This window comes from Oncorhynchus gorbuscha, linkage group LG09 (genome assembly GCF_021184085.1).
Source record: "Oncorhynchus gorbuscha isolate QuinsamMale2020 ecotype Even-year linkage group LG09, OgorEven_v1.0, whole genome shotgun sequence".
NCBI lineage: Eukaryota > Metazoa > Chordata > Actinopteri > Salmoniformes > Salmonidae > Oncorhynchus > Oncorhynchus gorbuscha.
Window position 1 is genome coordinate 11,293,099 of NC_060181.1, and position 27,371 is coordinate 11,320,469.

Consider the following 27,371-nt stretch of genomic DNA (forward strand, 5'->3'; position numbering starts at 1 on the left):
GAGAGAGGGGATATACACACACACCTAGAGAGAGGGGATACACACACACACACACCTAGAGAGAGGGGATACACACACACACACCTAGAGAGAGGGGATACACACACACACACCTAGAGAGAGGGGATACACACACACACACCTAGAGAGAGGGGATACACACACACACACCTAGAGAGAGGGGATACACACACACCTAGAGAGAGGGGATACACACACACCTAGAGAGAGGGGATACACACACACACACCTAGAGAGAGGGGATACACACACACCTAGAGAGAGGGGATACACACACACCTAGAGAGAGGGGATATACACACACCTAGAGAGAGGGGATATACACACACCTAGAGAGAGGGGATACACACACACCTAGAGAGAGGGGATACACACACACACACCTAGAGAGAGGGGATACACACACACCTAGAGAGAGGGGATATACACACACCTAGAGAGAGGGGATACACACACACCTAGAGAGAGGGGATACACACACACCTAGAGAGAGGGGACACACACACCTAGAGAGAGGGGATACACACACACCTAGAGAGAGGGGATACACACACACACACCACAGAGAGAGGGGATACACACACACCTAGAGAGAGGGGATACACACACACCTAGAGAGAGGGGATACACACACACCTAGAGAGAGGGGATACACACACACCTAGAGAGAGGGGATACACACACACCTAGAGAGAGGGGATACACACACACCTAGAGAGAGGGGATACACACACACCTAGAGAGAGGGGATACACACACACACACCTAGAGAGAGGGGATACACACACACCTAGAGAGAGGGGATATACACACACCTAGAGAGAGGGGATACACACACACCTAGAGAGAGGGGATACACACACACCTAGAGAGAGGGGATACACACACACCTAGAGAGAGGGGATACACACACACCTAGAGAGAGGGGATACACACACACACACCTAGAGAGAGGGGATACACACACACCTAGAGAGAGGGGATATACACACACCTAGAGAGAGGGGATACACACACACCTAGAGAGAGGGGATACACACACACCTAGAGAGAGGGGATACACACACACCTAGAGAGAGGGGATACACACACACACACCTAGAGAGAGGGGATACACACACACCTAGAGAGAGGGGATATACACACACACCTAGAGAGAGGGGATACACACACACCTAGAGAGAGGGGATACACACACACACACCTAGAGAGAGGGGATACACACACACCTAGAGAGAGGGGATACACACACACACACCTAGAGAGAGGGGATATACACACACACCTAGAGAGAGGGGATACACACACACCTAGAGAGAGGGGATACACACACACCTAGAGAGAGGGGATACACACACACACACCTAGAGAGAGGGGATACACACACACCTAGAGAGAGGGGATACACACACACCTAGAGAGAGGGGATATACACACACACCTAGAGAGAGGGGATACACACACACCTAGAGAGAGGGGATACACACACACCTAGAGAGAGGGGATACACACACACCTAGAGAGAGGGGATACACACACACCTAGAGAGAGGGGATATACACACACACCTAGAGAGAGGGGATACACACACACCTAGAGAGAGGGGATATACACACACACACCTAGAGAGAGGGGATACACACACACCTAGAGAGAGGGGATACACACACACACACCTAGAGAGAGGGGATACACACACACCTAGAGAGAGGGGATACACACACACACACCTAGAGAGAGGGGATATACAAACACCTAGAGAGAGGGGATATACACACACCTAGAGAGAGGGGATACACACACACCTAGAGAGAGGGGATACACACACACACACCTAGAGAGAGGGGATACACACACACACACCTAGAGAGAGGGGATACACACACACACACCTAGAGAGAGGGGATACACACACACACACCTAGAGAGAGGGGATACACACACACCTAGAGAGAGGGGATACACACACACCTAGAGAGAGGGGATACACACACACCTAGAGAGAGGGGATACACACACACCTAGAGAGAGGGGATATACACACACACCTAGAGAGAGGGGATACACACACACACCTAGAGAGAGGGGATACACACACACACACACACCTAGAGAGAGGGGATACACACACACACACCTAGAGAGAGGGGATACACACACACACACCTAGAGAGAGGGGATACACACACACACACCTAGAGAGAGGGGATACACACACACACACCTAGAGAGAGGGGATACACACACACACCTAGAGAGAGGGGATACACACACACACACCTAGAGAGAGGGGATACACACACACACACCTAGAGAGAGGGGATACACACACACACCTAGAGAGAGGGGATACACACACACCTAGAGAGAGGGGATATACACACACCTAGAGAGAGGGGATATACACACACCTAGAGAGAGGGGATACACACACACCTAGAGAGAGGGGATACACACACACACACCTAGAGAGAGGGGATACACACACACCTAGAGAGAGGGGATACACACACACCTAGAGAGAGGGGATACACACACACCTAGAGAGAGGGGATACACACACACCTAGAGAGAGGGGATACACACACACCTAGAGAGAGGGGATACACACACACCTAGAGAGAGGGGATATACACACACACCTAGAGAGAGGGGATACACACACACCTAGAGAGAGGGGATACACACACACACCTAGAGAGAGGGGATACACACACACCTAGAGAGAGGGGATACACACACACCTAGAGAGAGGGGAGAGAGGGGATACACACACACCACACACCTAGAGAGAGGGGATACACACACACCTAGAGAGAGGGGATATACACACACCTAGAGAGAGGGGATACACACACACCTAGAGAGAGGGGATACACACACACCACACACACCTAGAGAGAGGGGATACACACACACCTAGAGAGAGGGGATACACACACCACACACACCTAGAGAGGGGATACACACACACCTAGAGAGAGGGGATATACACACACCTAGAGAGAGGGGATACACACACACCTAGAGAGAGGGGATACACACACACCTAGAGAGAGGGGATACACACACACCTAGAGAGAGGGGATACACACACACACCTAGAGAGAGGGGATACACACACACTAGAGAGAGGGGATACACACACACCTAGAGAGAGGGGATACACACACACCTAGAGAGGGGATACACACACACCTAGAGAGAGGGGATACACACACCACACACACACCTAGAGAGAGGGGATACACACACACCTAGAGAGAGGGGATACACACACACACACCTAGAGAGAGGGGATACACACACACCTAGAGAGAGGGGATACACACACACACACCTAGAGAGAGGGGATACACACACACCTAGAGAGAGGGGATACACACACACACACCTAGAGAGAGGGGATACACACACACCTAGAGAGAGGGGATACACACACACCTAGAGAGAGGGGATACACACACACCTAGAGAGAGGGGATACACACACACCTAGAGAGAGGGGATACACACACACCTAGAGAGAGGGGATACACACACACCTAGAGAGAGGGGATATACACACACACCTAGAGAGAGGGGATACACACACACCTAGAGAGAGGGGATACACACACACCTAGAGAGAGGGGATACACACACACCTAGAGAGAGGGGATACACACACACCTAGAGAGAGGGGATACACACACACCACCTAGAGAGAGGGGATATACACACACCTAGAGAGAGGGGATACACACACACCTAGAGAGAGGGGATATACACACACCTAGAGAGAGGGGATATACACACACCTAGAGAGAGGGGATACACACACACCTAGAGAGAGGGGATACACACACACCTAGAGAGAGGGGATACACACACACCTAGAGAGAGGGGATACACACACACACACCTAGAGAGAGGGGATATACACACACCTAGAGAGAGGGGATATACACACACACCTAGAGAGAGGGGATACACACACACCTAGAGAGAGGGGATACACACACACACACCTAGAGAGAGGGGATACACACACACACACCTAGAGAGAGGGGATACACACACACCTAGAGAGAGGGGATACACACACACCTAGAGAGAGGGGATACACACACACACACCTAGAGAGAGGGGATACACACACACCTAGAGAGAGGGGATACACACACACACACCTAGAGAGAGGGGATATACACACACCTAGAGAGAGGGGATACACACACACACACCTAGAGAGAGGGGATACACACACACCTAGAGAGAGGGGATACACACACCTAGAGAGAGGGGATACACACACACCTAGAGAGAGGGGATACACACACACACACCTAGAGAGAGGGGATACACACACACCTAGAGAGAGGGGATACACACACACCTAGAGAGAGGGGATACACACACACACACCTAGAGAGAGGGGATACACACACACACACCTAGAGAGAGGGGATACACACACACCTAGAGAGAGGGGATACACACACACACACACACACACACACCTAGAGAGAGGGGATACACACACACACACACACACACCTAGAGAGAGGGGATACACACACACACACCTAGAGAGAGGGGATATACACACACCTAGAGAGAGGGGATATACACACACCTAGAGAGAGGGGATACACACACACCTAGAGAGAGGGGATACACACACACACACCTAGAGAGAGGGGATATACACACACCTAGAGAGAGGGGATATACACACACCTAGAGAGAGGGGATACACACACACCTAGAGAGAGGGGATACACACACACCTAGAGAGAGGGGACATACACACACACACCTAGAGAGAGGGGATACACACACACCTAGAGAGAGGGGATACACACACACACACCTAGAGAGAGGGGATACACACACACACACCTAGAGAGAGGGGATACACACACACCTAGAGAGAGGGGATATACAAACACACACACCTAGAGAGAGGGGATACACACACACACACCTAGAGAGAGGGGATACACACACAAACACCTAGAGAGAGGGGATACACACACACCTAGAGAGAGGGGATATACACACACACACACCTAGAGAGAGGGGATACACACACAAACACCTAGAGAGAGGGGATACACACACACCTAGAGAGAGGGGATACACACACACCTAGAGAGAGGGGATACACACACACACACCTAGAGAGAGGGGATACACACACACCTAGAGAGAGGGGATACACACACACCTAGAGAGAGGGGATACACACACACCTAGAGAGAGGGGATACACACACACCTAGAGAGAGGGGATACACACACACCTAGAGAGAGGGGATACACACACACCTAGAGAGAGGGGATACACACACACCTAGAGAGGGGATACACACACACACACCTAGAGAGGGGATACACACACACACCTAGAGAGAGGGGATACACACACACCTAGAGAGAGGGGATACACACACACCTAGAGAGAGGGGATACACACACACACACCTAGAGAGAGGGGATACACACACACCTAGAGAGAGGGGATATACACACACACACCTAGAGAGAGGGGATACACACACACCTAGAGAGAGGGGATACACACACACACACCTAGAGCGAGGGGATATACACACACACACCTAGAGAGAGGGGATATACACACACACACACACCTAGAGCGAGGGGATACACACACACACACCTAGAGAGAGGGGATACACACACACACACCTAGAGCGAGGGGATATACACACACACACCTAGAGAGAGGGGATATACACACACACACACACCTAGAGAGAGGGGATACACACACACACACCTAGAGAGAGGGGATACACACACACACACCTAGAGAGAGGGGATACACACACACACACCTAGAGAGAGGGGATACACACACACACACCTAGAGAGAGGGGATACACACACACACACCTAGAGAGAGGGGATACACACACACCTAGAGAGAGGGGATATACACACACACACCTAGAGCGAGGGGATACACACACACCTAGAGAGAGGGGATATACACACACACACACACCTAGAGAGAGGGGATATACACACACACACCTAGAGAGAGGGGATACACACACACCTAGAGAGAGGGGATATACACACAAACACCTAGAGAGAGGGGATACACACACACCTAGAGAGAGGGGATACACACACACCTAGAGAGAGGGGATACACACACACCTAGAGAGAGGGGATACACACACACCTAGAGAGAGGGGATATACACACACACACACACCTAGAGAGAGGGGATACACACACACCTAGAGAGAGGGGATACACACACACCTAGAGAGAGGGGATACACACACACACACCTAGAGCGAGGGGATACACACACACCTAGAGAGAGGGGATATACACACACACACACACCTAGAGAGAGGGGATACACACACACCTAGAGAGAGGGGATACACACACACCTAGAGAGAGGGGATACACACACACCTAGAGAGAGGGGATACACACACACCTAGAGAGAGGGGATATACACACACCTAGAGAGAGGGGATACACACACACCTAGAGAGAGGGGATACACACACACCTAGAGAGAGGGGATACACACACACCTAGAGAGAGGGGATACACACACACCTAGAGAGAGGGGATACACAAACACCTAGAGCGAGGGGATACACACACACCTAGAGAGAGGGGATATACACACACACACACACCTAGAGAGAGGGGATACACACACACCTAGAGCGAGGGGATACACACACACCTAGAGAGAGGGGATATACACACACACACACACCTAGAGAGAGGGGATACACACACACCTAGAGCGAGGGGATACACACACACCTAGAGAGAGGGGATATACACACACACCTAGAGAGAGGGGATATACACACACACACACACCTAGAGAGAGGGGATATACACACACACACACACCTAGAGAGAGGGGATATACACACACACACACACCTAGAGAGAGGGGATACACACACACACACCTAGAGCGAGGGGATACACACACACCTAGAGAGAGGGGATATACACACACACACACACACCTAGAGAGAGGGGATATACACACACACCTAGAGAGAGGGGATACACACACACCTAGAGAGAGGGGATACACACACACCTAGAGAGAGGGGATACACACACACCTAGAGAGAGGGGATACACACACACCTAGAGAGAGGGGATACACACACACCTAGAGAGAGGGGATACACACACACCTAGAGAGAGGGGATACACACACACCTAGAGAGAGGGGATACACAAACACCTAGAGCGAGGGGATACACACACACCTAGAGAGAGGGGATATACACACACACACACACCTAGAGAGAGGGGATACACACACACCTAGAGCGAGGGGATACACACACACCTAGAGAGAGGGGATATACACACACACACACACCTAGAGAGAGGGGATACACACACACCTAGAGCGAGGGGATACACACACACCTAGAGAGAGGGGATATACACACACACCTAGAGAGAGGGGATATACACACACACACACACCTAGAGAGAGGGGATATACACACACACACACACCTAGAGAGAGGGGATATACACACACACACACACACACCTAGAGAGAGGGGATATACACACACACACACACACACCTAGAGAGAGGGGATATACACACACACCTAGAGAGAGGGGATACACACACACCTAGAGAGAGGGGATACACACACACCTAGAGAGAGGGGATACACACACACCTAGAGAGAGGGGATACACACACACCTAGAGAGAGGGGATACACACACACCTAGAGAGAGGGGATACACACACACCTAGAGAGAGGGGATACACACACACCTAGAGAGAGGGGATACACACACACCTAGAGAGAGGGGATACACAAACACCTAGAGCGAGGGGATACACACACACCTAGAGAGAGGGGATATACACACACACACACACCTAGAGAGAGGGGATACACACACACCTAGAGCGAGGGGATACACACACACCTAGAGAGAGGGGATATACACACACACACACACCTAGAGAGAGGGGATACACACACACCTAGAGCGAGGGGATACACACACACCTAGAGAGAGGGGATATACACACACACCTAGAGAGAGGGGATATACACACACACACACACACACACCTAGAGAGAGGGGATATACACACACACACACACCTAGAGAGAGGGGATATACACACACACACACACCTAGAGAGAGGGGATATACACACACACACACACCTAGAGAGAGGGGATATACACACACACACACACCTAGAGAGAGGGGATATACACACACACACACACACACCTAGAGAGAGGGGATATACACACACACACACACACACCTAGAGAGAGGGGATATACACACACACACACACACACACCTAGAGAGAGGGGATATACACACACACACACCTAGAGAGAGGGGATACACACACACACACCTAGAGAGAGGGGATATACACACACACACCTAGAGAGAGGGGATACACACACACACACCTAGAGAGAGGGGATACACACACACACACCTAGAGAGAGGGGATACACACACACACACCTAGAGAGAGGGGATACACACACACACCTAGAGAGAGGGGATACACACACACACACCTAGAGAGAGGGGATACACACACACACCTAGAGAGAGGGGATACACACACACACCTAGAGAGGGGATACACACACACACCTAGAGAGGGGATACACACACACACCTAGAGAGAGGGGATACACACACACACCTAGAGAGAGGGGATACACACACACACCTAGAGAGAGGGGATACACACACACACACCTAGAGAGAGGGGATACACACACACCTAGAGAGAGGGGATACACACACACCTAGAGAGAGGGGATACACACACACACACCTAGAGAGAGGGGATACACACACACACACCTAGAGAGGGGATACACACACACACACCTAGAGAGAGGGGATACATACACACACACCTAGAGAGGGGATACACACACACCTAGAGAGGGGATACACACACACCTAGAGAGGGGATACACACACACCTAGAGAGGGGATATACACACACACCTAGAGAGAGGGGATATACACACACACCTAGAGAGAGGGGATATACACACACACACACACACACCTAGAGAGAGGGGATACACACACACACCTAGAGAGAGGGGATACACACACACACACCTAGAGAGAGGGGATACACACACACACACCTAGAGAGGGGATATACACACACACACCTAGAGAGGGGATATACACACACACACCTAGAGAGGGGATACACACACACACCTAGAGAGGGGATACACACACACACACCTAGAGAGAGGGGATACACACACACACACCTAGAGAGAGGGGATATACACACACACCTAGAGAGAGGGGATATACACACACACCTAGAGAGAGGGGATATACACACACACACACCTAGAGAGAGGGGATATACACACACACACACCTAGAGAGAGGGGATATACACACACACACACCTAGAGAGAGGGGATATACACACACACACACCTAGAGAGAGGGGATATACACACACACACACCTAGAGAGAGGGGATATACACACACACACACACACCTAGAGAGAGGGGATATACACACACACACACACCTAGAGAGAGGGGATATACACACACACACACACCTAGAGAGAGGGGATATACACACACACACACACCTAGAGAGAGGGGATATACACACACACACACACCTAGAGAGAGGGGATATACACACACACACACCTAGAGAGAGGGGATATACACACACACACACCTAGAGAGAGGGGATATACACACACACCTAGAGAGAGGGGATATACACACACACCTAGAGAGAGGGGATATACACACACACACACACACACCTAGAGAGAGGGGATATACACACACACACACACACCTAGAGAGAGGGGATATACACACACACACACACCTAGAGAGAGGGGATATACACACACACACACACCTAGAGAGAGGGGATACACACACACACACACCTAGAGAGAGGGGATACACACACACACACACCTAGAGAGAGGGGATACACACACACACACCTAGAGAGAGGGGATACACACACACACACCTAGAGAGAGGGGATACACACACACACACCTAGAGAGGGGATACACACACACACACACACACACACACCTAGAGAGAGGGGATACACACACACACACACACCTAGAGAGAGGGGATACACACACACACACCTAGAGAGAGGGGATACACACACACACACCTAGAGAGAGGGGATACACACACACACCTAGAGAGAGGGGATACACACACACACCTAGAGAGAGGGGATACACACACACCTAGAGAGAAGGGATATACACACACACACCTAGAGAGAGGGATATACACACACACACCTAGAGAGAGGGGATATACACACACACACACCTAGAGAGAGGGGATATACACACACACACACACCTAGAGAGAGGGGATATACACACACACACACACACACACACCTAGAGAGAGGGGATATACACACACACACACACACACACCTAGAGAGAGGGGATACACACACACACACACCTAGAGAGAGGGGATATACACACACACACACACCTAGAGAGAGGGGATATACACACACACACACACACACACACACACCTAGAGAGAGGGGATATACACACACACACACACACACACACCCCTAGAGAGAGGGGATATACACACACACACACACCTAGAGAGAGGGGATATACACACACACACACACCTAGAGAGAGGGGATATACACACACACACACACACACACACACACACACCCCTAGAGAGAGGGGATATACACACACCCACCTAGAGAGAGGGGATATACACACACACACCTAGAGAGAGGGGATATACACACACACACCTAGAGAGAGGGGATACACACACACACACCTAGAGAGAGGGGATACACACACACACACCTAGAGAGAGGGGATACACACACACACACCTAGAGAGAGGGGATACACACACACACACCTAGACAGAGGGGATACACACACACACCTAGAGAGAGGGGATACACACACACACCTAGAGAGAGGGGATACACACACACACCTAGAGAGAGGGGATACACACACACACCTAGAGAGAGGGGATATACACACACACACACACCTAGAGAGAGGGGATACACACACACACACACCTAGAGAGAGGGGATATACACACACACACCTAGAGAGAGGGGATACACACACACACACCTAGAGAGAGGGGATACACACACACACCTAGAGAGAGGGGATACACACACACACCTAGAGAGAGGGGATACACACACACACACCTAGAGAGAGGGGATACACACACACACACCTAGAGAGAGGGGATACACACACACACACCTAGAGAGAGGGGATACACACACACACACCTAGAGAGAGGGGATACACACACACACCTAGAGAGAGGGGATACACACACACACCTAGAGAGAGGGGATACACACACACACCTAGAGAGAGGGGATACACACACACACCTAGAGAGAGGGGATACACACACACACCTAGAGAGAGGGGATACACACACACACACCTAGAGAGAGGGGATACACACACACCCACCTAGAGAGAGGGGATACACACACACACACCTAGAGAGAGGGGATACACACACACACACACCTAGAGAGAGGGGATACACACACACACACACCTAGAGAGGGGATACACACACACACCTAGAGAGAGGGGATACACACACACACACCTAGAGAGAGGGGATACACACACACACACCTAGAGAGAGGGGATACACACACACACCTAGAGAGAGGGGATACACACACACACACCTAGAGAGAGGGGATATACACACACACCTAGAGAGAGGGGATATACACACACACCTAGAGAGGGGATACACACACACCTAGAGAGGGGATACACACACACCTAGAGAGAGGGGATATACACACACACCTAGAGAGAGGGGATATACACACACACCTAGAGAGAGGGGATATACACACACACACACACACACCTAGAGAGAGGGGATACACACACACACCTAGAGAGAGGGGATACACACACACACACCTAGAGAGAGGGGATACACACACACACACCTAGAGAGAGGGGATACACACACACACACCTAGAGAGGGGATATACACACACACACCTAGAGAGGGGATACACACACACACCTAGAGAGGGGATACACACACACACACCTAGAGAGAGGGGATACACACACACCTAGAGAGAGGGGATATACACACACACCTAGAGAGAGGGGATATACACACACACCTAGAGAGAGGGGATATACACACACACCTAGAGAGAGGGGATATACACACACACACACACCTAGAGAGAGGGGATATACACACACACACACACCTAGAGAGAGGGGATATACACACACACACACACCTAGAGAGAGGGGATATACACACACACACACACCTAGAGAGAGGGGATATACACACACACACACACCTAGAGAGGGGATATACACACACACACCTAGAGAGAGGGGATATACACACACACACACACCTAGAGAGAGGGGATATACACACACACACACACACCTAGAGAGAGGGGATATACACACACACACACACCTAGAGAGAGGGGATATACACACACACACACACCTAGAGAGAGGGGATACACACACACACACACCTAGAGAGAGGGGATACACACACACACACACCTAGAGAGGGGATACACACACACACACACCTAGAGAGAGGGGATACACACACACACACCTAGAGAGGGGATACACACACACACACCTAGAGAGAGGGGATACACACACACACACCTAGAGAGAGGGGATACACACACACACACCTAGAGAGAGGGATACACACACACACACCTAGAGAGAGTGGATACACACAAACACACACCTAGAGAGAGGGGATACACACACACACACACCTAGAGAGAGGGGATACACACACACACACACCTAGAGAGAGGGGATACACACACACACACACCTAGAGAGAGGGGATACACACACACACACCTAGAGAGAGGGGATACACACACACACACCTAGAGAGAGGGGATACACACACACACCTAGAGAGAGGGGATACACACACACACCTAGAGAGAGGGGATACACACACACCTAGAGAGAAGGGATATACACACACACACCTAGAGAGAGGGATACACACACACACCTAGAGAGGGGATATACACACACACACCTAGAGAGAGGGGATATACACACACACACACCTAGAGAGAGGGGATATACACATACACACACACACACCTAGAGAGAGGGGATATACACACACACACACCTAGAGAGAGGGGATATACACACACACACACACACACACACACCTAGAGAGAGGGGATATACACACACACACACACACACACCTAGAGAGAGGGGATATACACACACACACACACACACACCTAGAGAGAGGGGATATACACACACACACACACACACACACACCCCTAGAGAGAGGGGATATACACACACCCACCTAGAGAGAGGGGATATACACACACACACCCACCTAGAGAGAGGGGATATACACACACACACACACACACCTAGAGAGAGGGGATATACACACACACACACACACACCTAGAGAGAGGGGATATACACACACACACACACCTAGAGAGAGGGGATACACACACACACACACCTAGAGAGAGGGGATACACACACACACACACCTAGAGAGAGGGGATACACACACACACACCTAGAGAGGGGATACACACACACACACCTAGAGAGAGGGGATACACACACACACACCTAGAGAGAGGGGATACACACACACACACCTAGAGAGAGGGGATACACACACACACACCTAGAGAGAGTGGATACACACAAACACACACCTAGAGAGAGGGGATACACACACACACACACCTAGAGAGAGGGGATACACACACACACACACCTAGAGAGAGGGGATACACACACACACACACCTAGAGAGAGGGGATACACACACACACACCTAGAGAGAGGGGATACACACACACACACCTAGAGAGAGGGGATACACACACACACCTAGAGAGAGGGGATACACACACACACCTAGAGAGAGGGGATACACACACACACCTAGAGAGAGGGGATACACACACACCTAGAGAGAAGGGATATACACACACACACCTAGAGAGAGGGATATACACACACACACCTAGAGAGAGGGGATATACACACACACACACCTAGAGAGAGGGGATATACACACACACACACACCTAGAGAGAGGGGATATACACACACACACACACCTAGAGAGAGGGGATATACACACACACACACCTAGAGAGAGGGGATATACACACACACACACACACACACACACCTAGAGAGAGGGGATATACACACACACACACACCTAGAGAGAGGGGATATACACACACACACACACACACACCTAGAGAGAGGGGATATACACACACACACACACACACCTAGAGAGAGGGGATACACACACACACACACACCTAGAGAGAGGGGATACACACACACCTAGAGAGAGGGGATACACACACACCTAGAGAGAGGGGATACACACACACCTAGAGAGAGGGGATATACACACACCTAGAGAGAGGGGATATACACACACCTAGAGAGAGGGGATACACACACACCTAGAGAGAGGGGATACACACACACCTAGAGAGAGGGGATACACACACACCTAGAGAGAGGGGATACACACACACCTAGAGAGAGGGGATACACAAACACCTAGAGCGAGGGGATACACACACACCTAGAGAGAGGGGATATACACACACACACACACCTAGAGAGAGGGGATACACACACACCTAGAGCGAGGGGATACACACACACCTAGAGAGAGGGGATATACACACACACACACACCTAGAGAGAGGGGATACACACACACCTAGAGCGAGGGGATACACACACACCTAGAGAGAGGGGATATACACACACACCTAGAGAGAGGGGATATACACACACACACACACCTAGAGAGAGGGGATATACACACACACACACACCTAGAGAGAGGGGATATACACACACACACACACCTAGAGAGAGGGGATACACACACACACACCTAGAGCGAGGGGACACACACACACCTAGAGAGAGGGGATATACACACACACACACACACCTAGAGAGAGGGGATATACACACACACCTAGAGAGAGGGGATACACACACACCTAGAGAGAGGGGATACACACACACCTAGAGAGAGGGGATACACACACACCTAGAGAGAGGGGATACACACACACCTAGAGAGAGGGGATACACACACACCTAGAGAGAGGGGATACACACACACCTAGAGAGAGGGGATACACACACACCTAGAGAGAGGGGATACACAAACACCTAGAGCGAGGGGATACACACACACCTAGAGAGAGGGGATATACACACACACACACACCTAGAGAGAGGGGATACACACACACCTAGAGCGAGGGGATACACACACACCTAGAGAGAGGGGATATACACACACACACACACCTAGAGAGAGGGGATACACACACACCTAGAGCGAGGGGATACACACACACCTAGAGAGAGGGGATATACACACACACCTAGAGAGAGGGGATATACACACACACACACACCTAGAGAGAGGGGATATACACACACACACACACCTAGAGAGAGGGGATATACACACACACACACACACACCTAGAGAGAGGGGATATACACACACACACACACACACCTAGAGAGAGGGATATACACACACACCTAGAGAGGGGATACACACACACCTAGAGAGAGGGGATACACACACACCTAGAGAGGGGATACACACACACCTAGAGAGAGGGGATACACACACACCTAGAGAGAGGGGATACACACACCTAGAGAGGGGATACACACACACACACACCTAGAGAGAGGGGATACACACACACCTAGAGAGAGGGGATACACACACACCTAGAGAGAGGGGATACACAAACACCTAGAGCGAGGGGATACACACACACCTAGAGAGAGGGGATATACACACACACACACACCTAGAGAGAGGGGATACACACACACCTAGAGCGAGGGGATACACACACACCTAGAGAGAGGGGATATACACACACACACACACCTAGAGAGAGGGGATACACACACACCTAGAGCGAGGGATACACACACACCTAGAGAGAGGGGATATACACACACACCTAGAGAGAGGGGATATACACACACACACACACCTAGAGAGGGGATATACACACACACACACACCTAGAGAGGGGATATACACACACACACACACCTAGAGAGAGGGGATATACACACACACACACACCTAGAGAGAGGGGATATACACACACACACACACCTAGAGAGAGGGGATATACACACACACACACACACACCTAGAGAGAGGGGATATACACACACAAACACACACACCTAGAGAGAGGGGATATACACACACACACACACACACACCTAGAGAGAGGGGATATACACACACACACACCTAGAGAGAGGGGATACACACACACACACCTAGAGAGAGGGGATATACACACACACACCTAGAGAGAGGGGATACACACACACACACCTAGAGAGAGGGGATACACACACACACACCTAGAGAGAGGGGATACACACACACACACCTAGAGAGAGGGGATACACACACACACACCTAGAGAGAGGGGATACACACACACACACCTAGAGAGAGGGGATACACACACACACCTAGAGAGAGGGGATACACACACACACCTAGAGAGGGGATACACACACACACCTAGAGAGGGGATACACACACACACCTAGAGAGAGGGGATACACACACACACCTAGAGAGAGGGGATACACACACACACCTAGAGAGAGGGGATACACACACACACACCTAGAGAGAGGGGATACACACACACCTAGAGAGAGGGGATACACACACACCTAGAGAGAGGGGATACACACACACACACCTAGAGAGAGGGGATACACACACACACACCTAGAGAGAGGGGATACACACACACACACCTAGAGAGAGGGGATACATACACACACACCTAGAGAGGGGATACACACACACCTAGAGAGGGGATACACACACACCTAGAGAGGGGATACACACACACCTAGAGAGGGGATATACACACACACCTAGAGAGAGGGGATATACACACACACCTAGAGAGAGGGGATATACACACACACACACACACACCTAGAGAGAGGGGATACACACACACACCTAGAGAGAGGGGATACACACACACACACCTAGAGAGAGGGGATACACACACACACACCTAGAGAGGGGATACACACACACACCTAGAGAGGGGATATACACACACACACCTAGAGAGGGATACACACACACACCTAGAGAGGGGATACACACACACACACCTAGAGAGAGGATACACACACACACACCTAGAGAGAGGGGATATACACACACACCTAGAGAGAGGGGATATACACACACACACACCTAGAGAGAGGGGATATACACACACACACACCTAGAGAGAGGGGATATACACACACACACACCTAGAGAGAGGGGATATACACACACACACACCTAGAGAGAGGGGATATACACACACACACACCTAGAGAGAGGGGATATACACACACACACACACCTAGAGAGGGGATATACACACACACACACACACCTAGAGAGAGGGGATATACACACACACACACACCTAGAGAGAGGGGATATACACACACACACACACCTAGAGAGAGGGGATATACACACACACACACACCTAGAGAGAGGGGATATACACACACACACACACCTAGAGAGAGGGGATATACACACACACACACCTAGAGAGAGGGGATATACACACACACCTAGAGAGAGGGGATATACACACACACCTAGAGAGAGGGGATATACACACACACCTAGAGAGAGGGGATATACACACACACACACACACCTAGAGAGAGGGGATATACACACACACACACACACCTAGAGAGAGGGGATATACACACACACACACACCTAGAGAGAGGGGATATACACACACACACACACCTAGAGAGAGGGGATACACACACACACACACCTAGAGAGAGGGGATACACACACACACACACCTAGAGAGAGGGGATACACACACACACACCTAGAGAGAGGGGATACACACACACACACCTAGAGAGAGGGGATACACACACACACACCTAGAGAGAGGGGATACACACACACACACACACACACACACCTAGAGAGAGGGGATACACACACACACACACACCTAGAGAGAGGGGATACACACACACACACCTAGAGAGAGGGGATACACACACACACACCTAGAGAGAGGGGATACACACACACACCTAGAGAGAGGGGATACACACACACACCTAGAGAGAGGGGATACACACACACCTAGAGAGAAGGGATATACACACACACACCTAGAGAGAGGGATATACACACACACACCTAGAGAGAGGGGATATACACACACACACACCTAGAGAGAGGGGATATACACACACACACACACCTAGAGAGAGGGGATATACACACACACACACACACACCTAGAGAGAGGGGATATACACACACACACACACACACACCTAGAGAGAGGGGATATACACACACACACACACCTAGAGAGAGGGGATATACACACACACACACACCTAGAGAGAGGGGATATACACACACACACACACACACACACACACCTAGAGAGAGGGGATATACACACACACACACACACACACCCCTAGAGAGAGGGGATATACACACACACACACACCTAGAGAGAGGGGATATACACACACACACACACCTAGAGAGAGGGGATATACACACACACACACACACACACACACACACACCCCTAGAGAGAGGGGATATACACACACCCACCTAGAGAGAGGGGATATACACACACACACCTAGAGAGAGGGGATATACACACACACACCTAGAGAGAGGGGATACACACACACACACCTAGAGAGAGGGGATACACACACACACACCTAGAGAGAGGGGATACACACACACACACCTAGAGAGAGGGGATACACACACACACACCTAGACAGAGGGGATACACACACACACCTAGAGAGAGGGGATACACACACACACCTAGAGAGAGGGGATACACACACACACCTAGAGAGAGGGGATACACACACACACCTAGAGAGAGGGGATATACACACACACACACACCTAGAGAGAGGGGATACACACACACACACACCTAGAGAGAGGGGATATACACACACACACCTAGAGAGAGGGGATACACACACACACACCTAGAGAGAGGGGATACACACACACACACCTAGAGAGAGGGGATACACACACACACACCTAGAGAGAGGGGATACACACACACACACCTAGAGAGAGGGGATACACACACACACACCTAGAGAGAGGGGATACACACACACACACCTAGAGAGAGGGGATACACACACACACACCTAGAGAGAGGGGATACACACACACACCTAGAGAGAGGGGATACACACACACACCTAGAGAGAGGGGATACACACACACACCTAGAGAGAGGGGATACACACACACACCTAGAGAGAGGGGATACACACACACACCTAGAGAGAGGGGATACACACACACACACCTAGAGAGAGGGGATACACACACACCCACCTAGAGAGAGGGGATACACACACACACACCTAGAGAGAGGGGATACACACACACACACACCTAGAGAGAGGGGATACACACACACACACACCTAGAGAGAGGGGATACACACACACACACCTAGAGAGAGGGGATACACACACACACACCTAGAGAGAGGGGATACACACACACACACCTAGAGAGAGGGGATACACACACACACCTAGAGAGAGGGGATACACACACACACACCTAGAGAGAGGGGATATACACACACACCTAGAGAGAGGGGATATACACACACACCTAGAGAGGGGATACACACACACCTAGAGAGGGGATACACACACACCTAGAGAGAGGGGATATACACACACACCTAGAGAGAGGGGATATACACACACACCTAGAGAGAGGGGATATACACACACACACACACACACCTAGAGAGAGGGGATACACACACACACCTAGAGAGAGGGGATACACACACACACACCTAGAGAGAGGGGATACACACACACACACCTAGAGAGAGGGGATACACACACACACACCTAGAGAGGGGATATACACACACACACCTAGAGAGGGGATACACACACACACACCTAGAGAGGGGATACACACACACACACCTAGAGAGAGGGGATACACACACACCTAGAGAGAGGGGATATACACACACACCTAGAGAGAGGGGATATACACACACACCTAGAGAGAGGGGATATACACACACACCTAGAGAGAGGGGATATACACACACACACACCTAGAGAGAGGGGATATACACACACACACACACCTAGAGAGAGGGGATATACACACACACACACACCTAGAGAGAGGGGATATACACACACACACACACCTAGAGAGAGGGGATATACACACACACACACACCTAGAGAGAGGGGATATACACACACACACACACACCTAGAGAGAGGGGATATACACACACACACACACACCTAGAGAGAGGGGATATACACACACACACACACCTAGAGAGAGGGGATATACACACACACACACACCTAGAGAGAGGGGATACACACACACACACACCTAGAGAGAGGGGATACACACACACACACACCTAGAGAGAGGGGATACACACACACACACACCTAGAGAGAGGGGATACACACACACACACACCTAGAGAGAGGGGATACACACACACACACCTAGAGAGAGGGGATACACACACACACACCTAGAGAGAGGGGATACACACACACACACCTAGAGAGAGGGGATACACACACACACACCTAGAGAGAGTGGATACACACAAACACACACCTAGAGAGAGGGGATACACACACACACACACCTAGAGAGAGGGGATACACACACACACACACCTAGAGAGAGGGGATACACACACACACACACCTAGAGAGAGGGGATACACACACACACACCTAGAGAGAGGGGATACACACACACACACCTAGAGAGAGGGGATACACACACACACCTAGAGAGAGGGGATACACACACACACCTAGAGAGAGGGGATACACACACACCTAGAGAGAAGGGATATACACACACACACCTAGAGAGAGGGATATACACACACACACCTAGAGAGAGGGGATATACACACACACACACCTAGAGAGAGGGGATATACACACACACACACACCTAGAGAGAGGGGATATACACATACACACACACACACCTAGAGAGAGGGGATATACACACACACACACCTAGAGAGAGGGGATATACACACACACACACACACACACACACCTAGAGAGAGGGGATATACACACACACACACACACACACCTAGAGAGAGGGGATATACACACACACACACACACACACCTAGAGAGAGGGGATATACACACACACACACACACACACACACCCCTAGAGAGAGGGGATATACACACACCCACCTAGAGAGAGGGGATATACACACACACACCCACCTAGAGAGAGGGGATATACACACACACACACACACACCTAGAGAGAGGGGATATACACACACACACACACACACCTAGAGAGAGGGGATATACACACACACACACACACACCTAGAGAGAGGGGATATACACACACACACACACCTAGAGAGAGGGGATACACACACACACACACCTAGAGAGAGGGGATACACACACACACACACCTAGAGAGAGGGGATACACACACACACACACCTAGAGAGAGGGGATACACACACACACACCTAGAGAGAGGGGATACACACACACACACCTAGAGAGAGGGGATACACACACACACACCTAGAGAGAGTGGATACACACAAACACACACCTAGAGAGAGGGGATACACACACACACACACCTAGAGAGAGGGGATACACACACACACACACCTAGAGAGAGGGGATACACACACACACACACCTAGAGAGAGGGATACACACACACACACCTAGAGAGAGGGGATACACACACACACCTAGAGAGAGGGGATACACACACACACACCTAGAGAGAGGGGATACACACACACACCTAGAGAGAGGGGATACACACACACACCTAGAGAGAGGGATACACACACACCTAGAGAGAAGGATATACACACACACACCTAGAGAGAGGGATATACACACACACACCTAGAGAGAGGGATACACACACACACACCTAGAGAGAGGGGATATACACACACACACACCTAGAGAGAGGGGATATACACACACACACACACACACCTAGAGAGAGGGGATATACACACACACACACCTAGAGAGAGGGGATATACACACACACACACACACACACACACCTAGAGAGAGGGGATATACACACACACACACACCTAGAGAGAGGGGATATACACACACACACACACACACACCTAGAGAGAGGGGATATACACACACACACACACACACCTAGAGAGAGGGGATATACACACACACACACACCTAGAGAGAGGGGATATACACACACACACACACACACACACACCCCTAGAGAGAGGGGATATACACACACCCACCTAGAGAGAGGGGATATACACACACACACACACCTAGAGAGAGGGGATATACACACACACACACACACACCTAGAGAGAGGGGATATACACACACACACACACACACCTAGAGAGAGGGGATATACACACACACACACACCTAGAGAGAGGGGATATACACACACACACACACACACCTAGAGAGAGGGGATACACACACACACACACACCTAGAGAGAGGGGATACACACACACACACCTAGAGAGAGGGGATATACACACACACACACACCTAGAGAGAGGGGATATACACACACACACACACACCTAGAGAGAGGGGATATACACACACACACACACACCTAGAGAGAGGGGATATATACACACACACCTAGAGAGAGGGGATATACACACACACACACCTAGAGAGAGGGGATATACACACACACACCTAGAGAGAGGGGATATACACCTACACACCTAGAGAGAGGGGATATACACCTAGAGAGAGGGGATATACACCTAGAGAGAGGGGATATACACCTAGAGAGAGGGGATATACACACACACCTAGAGAGAGGGGATATACACACACACACCTAGAGAGAGGGGATATACACACACACACCTAGAGAGAGGGGATATACACACACACACCTAGAGAGAGGGGATATACACACACACACCTAGAGAGAGGGGATATACACACACACCTAGAGAGAGGGGATATACACCTAGAGAGAGGGGATATACACCTAGAGAGAGGGGATATACACACACACCTAGAGAGAGGGGATATACACCTAGAGAGAGGGGATATACACACACACCTAGAGAGAGGGGATATACACCTTGAGAGAGGGGATGGATAAGAGCGTCTGCTAAATGACTTAAATGTAAATGTAAATATACACACACCTAGAGAGAGGGGATATACACACACCTAGAGAGAGATAATATACACACACACACAGAGAGAATATACACACACACAGAGAGAGAGAATATACACACACACAGAGAGAGAGAATATACACACACACAGAGAGAGAGAATATACACACACACAGAGAGAGAGAATATACACACACACAGAGAGAGAGAATATACACACACACAGGTAAAGGACAGAATACACACGGTTAGCATACACACATACTCTCTCACCTCGCTGCCCTGCAGTGTCTTCACAGGATTGGCTGATGGTATGGCAGCAGTGAGTTCAGCCTCTGGTTTACAGAGCAGAGCGATCATCTCACAGTGTGTATTGTAACGCTCCCTGACCACCTGGTCCGCCTGCACTGCCTTGTCCAGCACACTGCGGAAGTTACCCCCCTCTGGACCGGGGGAGGAGAGGGAGGGGTGACAGAACATTTAACATCAGTGCTACACAACACCACACCTTTCAGTATTTAACAATATGGGTTGGATGTGTGTGTACCTGCTCCGAGTGGTTTGTAGAGGTCTACAGGTGTGTGTACCTGCTCTGAGTGGTTTGTAGAGGTCTACAGGTGTGTGTACCTGCTCTGAGTGGTTTGTAGAGGTCTACAGGTGTGTGTACCTGCTCTGAGTGGTTTGTAGAGGTCTACAGGTGTGTGTACCTGCTCTGAGTGGTTTGTAGAAGTCTACAGGTGTGTGTACCTGCTCTGAGTGGTTTGTAGAGGTCTACAGGTGTGTGTACCTGCTCTGAGTGGTTTGTAGAGGTCTACAGGTGTGTGTACCTGCTCTGAGTGGTTTGTAGAGGTCTACAGGTGTGTGTACCTGCTCTGAGTGGTTTGTAGAGGTCTACAGGTGTGACTACCTGCTCTAAGTGGTTTGTAGAGGTCTACAGGTGTGTGTACCTGCTCTAAGTGCTTTGTAGAGGTCTACAGGTGTGACTACCTGCTCTGAGTGGTTTGTAGAGATCTACATGTGTGTGTACCTGCTCTATGTGGTTTGTAGAGGTCTACAGGTGTGTGTACCTGCTCTGAGTGGTTTGTAGAGGTCTACAGGTGTGTGTACCTGCTCTGAGTGGTTTGTAGATTTCTACAGGTGTGACTACCTGCTCTAAGTGGTTTGTAGAGTTCTACAGGTGTGTGTACCTGCTCTAAGTGGTTTGTAGAGGTCTACATGTGTGACTACCTGCTCTGAGTGGTTTGTAGAGGTCTCCAGGTGTGTGTACCTGCTCTAAGTGGTTTGTAAAGGTCTACAGGTGTGACTACCTGCTCTGAGTGGTTTGTAGAGGTCTCCAGGTGTGTGTACCTGCTCTAAGTGGTTTGTAGAGGTCTACAGGTGTGACTACCTGCTCTGAGTGGTTTGTAGAGGTCTCCAGGTGTGTGTACCTGCTCTGAGTGGTTTATAGAGGTCTCCAGGTGTGTGTACCTGCTCTAAGTGGTTTGTAAAGGTCTACAGGTGTGACTACCTGCTCTGAGTGGTTTGTAGAGGTCTCCAGGTGTGTGTACCTGCTCTAAGTGGTTTGTAGAGGTCTACAGGTGTGACTACCTGCTCTGAGTGGTTTGTAGAGGTCTCCAGGTGTGTGTACCTGCTCTGAGTGGTTTATAGAGGTCTACAGGTGTGACTACCTACTCTAAGTGGTTTGTAGAGGTCTACAGGTGTGTGTACCTGCTCTAAGTGGTTTGTAGAGGTCTCCAGGTGTGTGTACCTGCTCTAAGTGGTTTGTAGAGGTCTACAGGTGTGTGTACCTGCTCTAAGTGGTTTGTAGAGGTCTACAGGTGTGTGTACCTGCTCTGAGTGGTTTGTAGAGGTCTACAGGTGTGTGTACCTGCTCCGAGTGGTTTATAGAGGTCTACAGGTGTGACTACCTGCTCTAAGTGGTTTGTAGAGGTCTACAGGTGTGTGTACCTGCTCTAAGTGCTTTGTAGAGGTCTACAGGTGTGACTACCTGCTCTGAGTGGTTTGTAGAGATCTACATGTGTGTGTACCTGCTCTATGTGGTTTGTAGAGGTCTACAGGTGTGTGTACCTGCTCTGAGTGGTTTGTAGAGGTCTACAGGTGTGTGTACCTGCTCTGAGTGGTTTGTAGATTTCTACAGGTGTGACTACCTGCTCTAAGTGGTTTGTAGAGTTCTACAGGTGTGTGTACCTGCTCTAAGTGGTTTGTAGAGGTCTACATGTGTGACTACCTGCTCTGAGTGGTTTGTAGAGGTCTCCAGGTGTGTGTACCTGCTCTAAGTGGTTTGTAAAGGTCTACAGGTGTGACTACCTGCTCTGAGTGGTTTGTAGAGGTCTCCGGGTGTGTGTACCTGCTCTAAGTGGTTTGTAGAGGTCTACAGGTGTGACTACCTGCTCTGAGTGGTTTGTAGAGGTCTCCAGGTGTGTGTACCTGCTCTAAGTGGTTTGTAGAGTTCTACAGGTGTGTGTACCTGCTCTAAGTGGTTTGTAGAGGTCTACATGTGTGACTACCTGCTCTGAGTGGTTTGTAGAGGTCTCCAGGTGTGTGTACCTGCTCTAAGTGGTTTGTAAAGGTCTACAGGTGTGACTACCTGCTCTGAGTGGTTTGTAGAGGTCTCCAGGTGTGTGTACCTGCTCTAAGTGGTTTGTAGAGGTCTACAGGTGTGACTACCTGCTCTGAGTGGTTTGTAGAGGTCTCCAGGTGTGTGTACCTGCTCTGAGTGGTTTATAGAGGTCTCCAGGTGTGTGTACCTGCTCTAAGTGGTTTGTAAAGGTCTACAGGTGTGACTACCTGCTCTGAGTGGTTTGTAGAGGTCTCCAGGTGTGTGTACCTGCTCTAAGTGGTTTGTAGAGGTCTACAGGTGTGACTACCTGCTCTGAGTGGTTTGTAGAGGTCTCCAGGTGTGTGTACCTGCTCTGAGTGGTTTATAGAGGTCTACAGGTGTGACTACCTACTCTAAGTGGTTTGTAGAGGTCTACAGGTGTGTGTACCTGCTCTAAGTGGTTTGTAGAGGTCTCCAGGTGTGTGTACCTGCTCTAAGTGGTTTGTAGAGGTCTACAGGTGTGTGTACCTGCTCTAAGTGGTTTGTAGAGGTCTACAGGTGTGTGTACCTGCTCTGAGTGGTTTGTAGAGGTCTACAGGTGTGTGTACCTGCTCCGAGTGGTTTATAGAGGTCTACAGGTGTGACTACCTGCTCTAAGTGGTTTGTAGAGGTCTACAGGTGTGTGTACCTGCTCTAAGTGCTTTGTAGAGGTCTACAGGTGTGACTACCTGCTCTGAGTGGTTTGTAGAGATCTACATGTGTGTACCTGCTCTATGTGGTTTGTAGAGGTCTACAGGTGTGTGTACCTGCTCTGAGTGGTTTGTAGAGGTCTACAGGTGTGTGTACCTGCTCTGAGTGGTTTGTAGATTTCTACAGGTGTGACTACCTGCTCTAAGTGGTTTGTAGAGTTCTACAGGTGTGTGTACCTGCTCTAAGTGGTTTGTAGAGGTCTACATGTGTGACTACCTGCTCTGAGTGGTTTGTAGAGGTCTCCAGGTGTGTGTACCTGCTCTAAGTGGTTTGTAAAGGTCTACAGGTGTGACTACCTGCTCTGAGTGGTTTGTAGAGGTCTCCAGGTGTGTGTACCTGCTCTAAGTGGTTTTGTAGAGGTCTACAGGTGTGACTACCTGCTCTGAGTGGTTTGTAGAGGTCTCCAGGTGTGTGTACCTGCTCTGAGTGGTTTATAGAGGTCTCCAGGTGTGTGTACCTGCTCTAAGTGGTTTGTAAAGGTCTACAGGTGTGACTACCTGC

At 50.2% G+C, this 27,371-nt stretch overlaps 1 protein-coding gene across 2 annotated transcripts in view; it reads right to left on the bottom strand.

Moving 5' to 3' along the window:
• LOC124043164 (programmed cell death 6-interacting protein-like) overlaps positions 1-27,371 on the bottom strand; it is a 67,590-nt gene that overhangs the window by 19,400 nt on the left and 20,819 nt on the right. For both annotated transcript variants that reach the window (XM_046361422.1, XM_046361421.1), the window contains exon 12: positions 23,855-24,024. In XM_046361422.1, coding sequence (XP_046217378.1) covers positions 23,855-24,024 — 170 coding nt within the window. The remainder of the gene's footprint in view (positions 1-23,854; positions 24,025-27,371) is intronic.